The following is a 7,630-nucleotide window of genomic DNA, read 5'->3' as shown; positions in this document are numbered from 1 at the left end:
GTGCAGAGCTCAGATGGATCCCAAACATCAGCTCTCCTTTCTCTGCCACATGACAGTTCACCTTCACCCTGAGAATCCTCATCCTCACTGCCTTGGCTTGGCTGCCACATGAGGCTGTTGAAGATGGATGGAAGGCATTCCCTTGGCTTTGCCTGCTGTCCCTAGCCAGCTACTGTGCATTTTCTTTTTGGGATTTCCACTCTATGAGGAGCTGGGAGCAGAGAGAAAAGACTGAGGGGACATTTTGGTGGCCCCCTCATCTGTGATGGGATGCTGAGGCCTGTCTGCAGCAACAAAATCAATCCAGGCACTCGTAGAGCTGGACAACCCCCACAAAACCCATCACTGCCATTGCAATGTGCACCCAGGCTCTGCATTCCCCCTCCCTTCATTCCCCTCCCCCCCTACCCCCTCCCCGCCCTCACCTGACCAGCAGTTCCAGGAACACCACGTTGCTGCAGCAGCCGCAGAACACCAAACACACCGCCAAGGCCGGGTGCATAGCGCAACCCCAAGCAACGAAGCGGCCTTCCCGGGCCTCCACCTCATCCCGTTCCCGGGCCTCTGCCCCGCTGTCGGCCCCGCCACCCCCGCTTCCTCCCGGCAGCCGGTAGTTCGCTCTCCTCCCGCTGCACGTTCGCAATCACCGCCGCTCCGTCACGGTCCGGGCTACAAATCCCAGCAACCCCCGCGGCGCCTTCCCGTCTCCTCCCATGGGGATGGACGCGCGGGGCATGATGGGACTTGTAGTTTCACGCTGGTGGGGGGGCGGGCTGTAATGGCGGCGCTGATGTGGCTGATGAGAACGGGTGAAGGGAACGGGCTCGAACACAAATCAAACAGCTGGACGTTGCCGTTTTGGGTTTTAGATAATGAAATGAATTGCTGAGATGTGAAATAGAGCTGACCCAATGGTGTGATCCTCTGAGCGTGTTTTGGGGACCTACCAAACCCAGTGGCACCATGAGGTGCCAACTGCTTCATGGAGAAGACAGAGGAAAAAATAATGTGTCCTCCTTGTATTCCTGACCGTGACACATGCAAGAACCCATCCACAGTGAATAATTTACCCTCATGTCTCTCAGCGCCTTGGCTTCCCTCATCAAGGGTGAAGACACTGTTGTGTCAATGACAGAAGAAACACAAATCAAACAGGGCAACTGCTGATAAGGTTGGAAAAGAGCACTGAGATCATCTAATCCAACCACTGACCTATCACTGCCATGCCCTGCCCCAAAGATCCTATGATTCTATCATTTTATGATCCTGTCCCAGTAGATGGACTCTGTTTCATGATCCTCTTCAGAATCTTTACTGCTTGATAAGTTGTCATCCCAACGTCCTTCTTCAGGCTAGAATAGAATATCAAGTGAGAAAACTGCTGGAGTTTTATGTGAACCAAACACCAAGCATGAGCCTTCAGCAGCAGTTGAGAAATGGGAAAGACCAGAAGTAATTACAGACAAAAGATCCATTTCTGTCTGCTCTGGAAACATTGTAAAAAGAAAAAAAGAGTATTGAATTTCTACAGATATTTCACATTGCGTTGTTGCTCTCCTATTCTTCATCCCTGTTCCTACTGTGTGGGTTTTTTTTTTTCATTCCTGATCCCTATTCTTGCATTCCTGCAGTTGGAGCACCATAAGTTTATTAAGTTATTAATATATGTATTAAGTTATTAATACAGCTGTGTATGTATATTCATTATGGATGTAGGGTCTTCTTTCCTAAGCTTGTGTGGAACCCTACTGAGATGTACCAGCATCTGTCCAAGACCTCTGTGATCAAGTGAAGAAGGATCAAAAAGTGGGATTTTTATCCTGTAGATGTTTCATTTTGATTTTTACAAAGTTTTTATTTGAATCAGACCCGAATCTTTTATTGTTTCTCCCACTTCCCTTCCCTTCCCTTCCCTTCCCTTCCCTCTGTCTTTCTCTCCTTTTGCTTTTGTCTTTCTTTTTCTTTCTTTCTTTTCTTCCCTTTCATTCATTCTTTATTTCTTCTTTTCCTTTCTTTCCCACAAGTGTGAAATCCCATGAAAATATTGCAAAAAACTACAGTGAGTCCAAAAATGATTATTTTTTTTTAAAATGAATTCCAGATTTTTGAGGAATGCCAGACATGGTTCCCTGTTATCAAAATCAACTAATGACAGTGGTGAAATTGCCAGAATTTCCCATTTTATTTGCTCATTGTGAGAGCTCCTTGACTCCAAGTTGATCTCAGGGCTTCCAAGCTCCTTACTAAGGTCTGGAAACCAAGACTGGTTGTAGCATGGGTTTGATGGGTTGATGGTTGAACTAGATGACCTTAGTGATCTTTTCCAATCTTTATGATTCTGTATGACCTCAGGGCTTACACAACCTATGGCTGAAAGCCCGGAAACTACAGCAGTGATATCCAAGAATCCTTGGGTACCTGCTGGGCTTTGCCTACAGATAGAAACCCTGCATTTCTTGATAAAAGTACCAGAGACCCAAGGAATCTGGGGCCTCTCTTGTGGTGTTTCCAGGAATCCTGGAAGCTGATGATATGTTCTCTAGGAGAGCAGTCTGCCAGAAAACAGTACTTTGGGGATCCAACTGTCAGACCATCTGGGAACCCCTGTGATTTTACTCTGTAGTTGGCTGAAGTTCACTGTTCCCCCTTTCTACAAAATAATAATAATAATAATAATAATAATAATAATAATAATAAATCAGTGTTTTCTGACCTCGCTCCAGGTAGAAATGCCTCGGCTTACTTTCCTGAGCTTCCTATCAAGTCCTTTTAAACGGCTTATATATTATTAAAAAGCACCACGGTTCATTAGCGACAAACAAAGAAGATTGTTCAGGCTCGCTGGCTCTCTGTAACGTCTCCAGGGTTTCCTGCTTCCACATCCTCAGCTGCTGCATAGGTCAGAATGATCGATTTTTACATTCCCTTCACTAATAAGATTTTGCTACCATAGGTGCTCACTTCTTTGCCTTTCATTTGCTTTCTTTGTGCTTCAAAGGGTGGGGGGGCTGAGGTTGTTTTTCTGCCACAATAAATGTGCCGCACCTCCGTTGCTAAATGCATTAAGCCACAGAACAAATTGCTTCTTTTGAACTGCTCCAGTGTAACAGTGAAACCCAAATCTCAGCTCATAAAGCATTTTGAGCTGTGCATTGTAGCCTGACACCTCTGGGAGGGCAGTTCTGTGTGGCTTAGTGAGTACTCAACATCCTTTCTAATGTTCTAACTACAGGGTAGGTTCTGGGATGAATTGTCAGGCTGAGTTTATGCTCTAATTCTTCAGGGATGGAGGCTCAAATCTCTGCAGAAACTTCGAGGTCATCTCAATGCAGGGATAGAGGTTATCATTCCTGGACTTGCTTTTTTCCCTTGGTTCATCCCAGCTTTGACGCTGGACCAATTTGCTGAGCTCCCTGTTTGCAGATTCATGTGTTCCTCACAAGCAATCCCAGTCACAGACCCAGCTCTCATTACACCTCTCTCTCATTAAAATCAAAATCCACTTTGTTGGAAACTCATATCAATTATAGTACTCTGTGATTCTGTATCACATTGCAACGAATGACAAATAATGTCAGAAAATGGGGGGGGGAACCATATTACATAATAAATATGATTTCAGAAGTTATTTAAATTCAGCTCAATTAAATTGTATTGAAAAGGCACAAGCCCAGTGATGTCAGTGTGAACGTCTGACAATCAGGAGTGATTTTTTAGCCCCATCTCTCTACCAGGAGCATGTAGTGACTTACTCAACTCTTTATAAGGGTAGATAATAGCAGAAAATGGTTTGAAGTTAAAGGAGGGAAGATTTAGGTTGGATGTCAGGGGAAGTTCTTTACTATGAGAGTGGTGAGGTGCTGGAACAGCTGCCCAGAGAGGTTGTGGTTTGCCCTGTCCATCCCTGGAGGTGTTCAAGGCCAGGTTGGATGGGGCCCTGGGCAGCCTGGTCTGGTATTAAATGTGGAGGTTGGTGGCCCTGCCTGTGGTGGGAGGGTTGGAGCTTCATGATCCTTGATGTCCTTCCAACCCAAGCCATTCTATGATTCTGTGATTCTTGCATACCATGATTGGACAGTGTTGCTCTCAAGGCCATGTTCTGCAGCTGGAACAGTCTAAACACACAGACAAGCTAAGGTTTGTAGGTCATGATAATATAGCTGGAAAATTAAATAAGCTTTCAGCTATAGGACAAAAGCTTTTCTTTACTGCCCAGGGCTTATCTGTACTATTGTTTTTTTTCCCAACAACAGCAGATGTTGTTAGAAAAGATATTTCTTCTACCTACAAACATCACTTTGCTTCTGCCACTGTTATTTGGGTTTCCTTCTGAGGTGGCTAAAATGAACCAGTATGTGTTTTCACATCACGGAAACACTGGGGAGTCTGTTTCTGCCTGGAAAGCGGGCAGGCTGAGTGCACAGCAATGTTTTCTGTAGTACCAATCTGCAGCACTTCAAGGTTTGTGTAAACATTTTAAATTCCTGTCTTCTGAAACACAGTTCAAAGCAGAATTGCGGACCCTTTGCTGGGGGAAAGAGTCAGCTCTTTGGTGTTGACTTGCTGAATACATCAGGAATCTGTCCTTCAGCTCTGTCTGGAAACTACATTGTGAGTGCCTGTCTGTGTTATCAGCAAGAAAATGAAAACAAAGCATGTAAGAATCCAGTTCTGTTTGGTAGTTTGTTTGCCCCAACACACAGTCAGTCCTTGACTTCCCAAAGGGACGTAGATATTCAGTCTTTGCTTTAGGAATAAATGCAGTGATGAACAAAACCAGACAAAGCTGCAAGCTCCAGCACATGAAAAGTTCTTGTTTCATTTCCAGGAAGAATAAAAAATAATAAAAAAGTAAACTGACTGCATTCTCTACGTGTGGGCAGTAGATCAATCAAAGCAATTTTTCCTGTTCTGCAGTCAGTGCATATGGAAAAGCCAGGAAAGGGCACCTCATTCCGAAATGGACACTGTTCTGCAGAGGTTGCGGGACACAGGCAATCCATGAATCCATCACAGACCTTTGGCTCAGCCTAAAACTGTTCTTTCAGTGCTGCAGGTGCCCATTGGAGCCCCAGGATACCAGAGGTGGTGGGGTTATCACCAATGGGGGTGTGCTGTGTCAATCTGTGAAGCAGAGCTGCCAAAGCAGCATGTTTAATTGAAGCATCTCTGAGACAGTGAATTCTGCAGTCCTGGCCAGTCATGACTTCATAGACTATTTCACCTGTGGCTTTGTAGTCAGATGGAGATACCATAGGATATGCCATTTAGATACGTAGGATACATAAGGATACACCATTTATTATACAGAGCTACTGCAAATGGAGACATTAACTGGGCAGCCTGGTCTAGGGTTGGTGACCCTGCACATAGCAGGGGGGTTGAAACTAGATGATCTTTGTGGTCCTTTTCAACCCAGTCCATTCTATGATTCTCTGATTCTTGTTTACCAGGATCTTTGGTGTATCCGAAACAAAAATCAGCCCCATCCCAGCTAAAGCCAGAACAAGCAATTTGGTGAGCGCTGTGCTGGTTTGATTTTAGATATGTACGTATCAAATTAGATATATACATAGGGAAGCATATAAATATTAATAAGTGTCTGTGCTGCTTCACTGGTCACTAGGTTGGATATAAGGAAAAAATTATTCTCTGAAAGAGTGGTGATGCATTGGAGCAGGCTGCCCATGGAGGTGGTGGAGTCACCGTCCCTGGAGGTGTTCATGAACCATGGAGACGTGGCACTGTGGGACGTGGATCAGCAGGCATAGTGGGGATGGGTTGGCAGCTGTGCTTGATGATCTTCAGAGGTCTTTGCCAACCGTAATGATTCTGTGATTCTATATATTACGCAGTTCATCCAGACTTCTCAACTCCCTTCCAGGAGTGATGTCTCTGCTGAAATGGAGTGTGATGATGTATCATCTCTAAGGACAACATCATTTTGACAACAATAATGTTGGGCAGTGGTGACCCTGCTTAGGTCTGAATCAAATGAGGCTGATTATCATACTAAAAGATGAAGAACTCTTGAGGTATTTGGCTGTGCTAACAAGGCTGGACTCATTTTCTCTTCCAGGCAGTTATTTCATAGTGTCATAGAATTGTTTGAGTTGGAAGGGACATTCAAAGACCATCTAGTCCAACTCCTAATGCAATGAACAGGGACACATACAATCAGATCAGGTTCTCACAGCCCCATCCAGCCTTGTCTCCAGGGATGGGGAATCCACCACTTCTCTGGTCAGCCTGTTCCAGTTCTTCACTATCCTTATCATAACTTTTTTTGTCTTTATATCCAGTCCAAATCTCCCCTCTTTTAGTTTGGTACCATTTCCCTTTGTCCTATCAGAACAAATTCAGTTTCCTTCTTGTTTCCTATAACTGAATTCCCTGAAAGGTAAAGAAGAGATTTCAGGTTTTAAACCAACATCAGTTCTGTCAATTTGGGGAAGAAAATGCAGAGAGTGAACTCATGGGTTTATTTCAACCATTTTTCATCACAAGCATGTTGTCTGAATAGTGTGTTGGCAAGGTGAGAGAATGGATTTAACAGGATAGCAGGCAGTGGTGAGACTTGATCTGTTGAGAGTCTCACTCCAAGAGGAAGCATTACTTTCATCTCCTTAGCACCTGTGAGCAAATATGGTCATCCTATGACCAAGATTCCATTACTGCTCATCTGAGCACTTCCCAACATGCAAACCCTTCCAGTGTAACCCACTGTAGGGGTGGCTGAGCTGCATCTCTTTGGCTACAAACCAGGAGCTTTCAGGATATGGCAGTGGAAACCTTTGAGAAGTGGTACTTTAATTTTACCAGTTTTGTTTGAAATGCCCTCAACCTCTGGGCTTTTATAGCTTTGGCCAGGGGAGGAGTCTTTTCCTTCTCTGTCGGGAAGGTTTTTGTGGTAGTCAGCTTAAAATTTCGTTTTCCTTTGTGATATCACATCATTTCAAATAACTAAAATAAATCACTGATGCATTTTTACATGCATTAGATGAGGCAAACACCTTTCCTTTCTTTAAATTGTCACATTCCTGGGATTTGCATGATCAGTCAATTTCCAGGTCCCCCAAACATTCCTCTTTTCCCCAGTAGATATCTTCTCAGCAATTTCAGGTATTTGCTAAATGCATCTCAGCTCAGCAACATGCACGTTCCTGTACAGATCAGAAACGATCACCATGTCTCTGAATAGAGCAGGAGACATTTCTGCTGGCTCCTCCAACCATTTCATTTTCAGTGAGGGACATGAGCTGGTTTGCTCACAAATGTTTTTCTGCATGCTCAGAACTTGTCACTTAGTAGTGTAAAGCAGCAGGGCTCCCTTGACAAAGAAGAGATGCTCGGCTGAGGATCCTCTGTCACTTCTTAAACTCTCCTCCCTTCTTTTTCTTCTTCTCCTTTCCCGTGCCCTTTCCCGTGCCTTTTCCCTTTCCCTTTCCCTTTCCCTTTCCCGTGCCCTTTCCCTTTCCCTATCCCTCTCCCTTTCCCTTTCCCTCTCCCTTTCCCTTTCCCTTTCCCTTTCCCTTTCCCTTTCCCTTTCCCTTTCCCTTTATCTTTCCCTCTCCCTCTCCATTTCCCTTTCCCTCTCCCTTTCCCTTTCCCTTTCCCTTTCCCTTTCCCT

General features: G+C 44.6%; 2 protein-coding genes across 2 annotated transcripts in view; both read right to left on the bottom strand.

Annotated features, from left to right (window-relative positions):
- The window catches only part of SLC35B4 (solute carrier family 35 member B4), a 14,302-nt gene extending 13,675 nt beyond the window's left edge, over window positions 1-627 (bottom strand). Inside the window, exon 1 of the mRNA XM_042816111.1 lies at window positions 426-627. Within this exon, the coding sequence (XP_042672045.1) occupies window positions 426-502 (77 nt within the window). The 5' untranslated portion in view covers window positions 503-627. The remainder of the gene's footprint in view (window positions 1-425) is intronic.
- Window positions 628-1,253: 626 nt separating this feature from the next.
- The window catches only part of TUBAL3 (tubulin alpha like 3), a 150,870-nt gene continuing 144,493 nt past the window's right edge, over window positions 1,254-7,630 (bottom strand). The window contains exons 5-6 of the mRNA XM_042815799.1: window positions 6,332-6,393; window positions 1,254-1,352 (exon numbers count right to left, since the gene is read on the bottom strand). Coding sequence (XP_042671733.1) covers window positions 1,254-1,352; window positions 6,332-6,393 — 161 coding nt within the window. The remainder of the gene's footprint in view (window positions 1,353-6,331; window positions 6,394-7,630) is intronic.

This window comes from Centrocercus urophasianus, unplaced genomic scaffold (assembly GCF_019232065.1).
Source record: "Centrocercus urophasianus isolate 14NV4802_14NV808 unplaced genomic scaffold, USGS_Curo_1.0 seq_15, whole genome shotgun sequence".
NCBI lineage: Eukaryota > Metazoa > Chordata > Aves > Galliformes > Phasianidae > Centrocercus > Centrocercus urophasianus.
The sequence above is the reverse complement of the archived record's forward strand: the minus strand, read 5'-3'. Positions and strand labels throughout refer to the sequence as shown.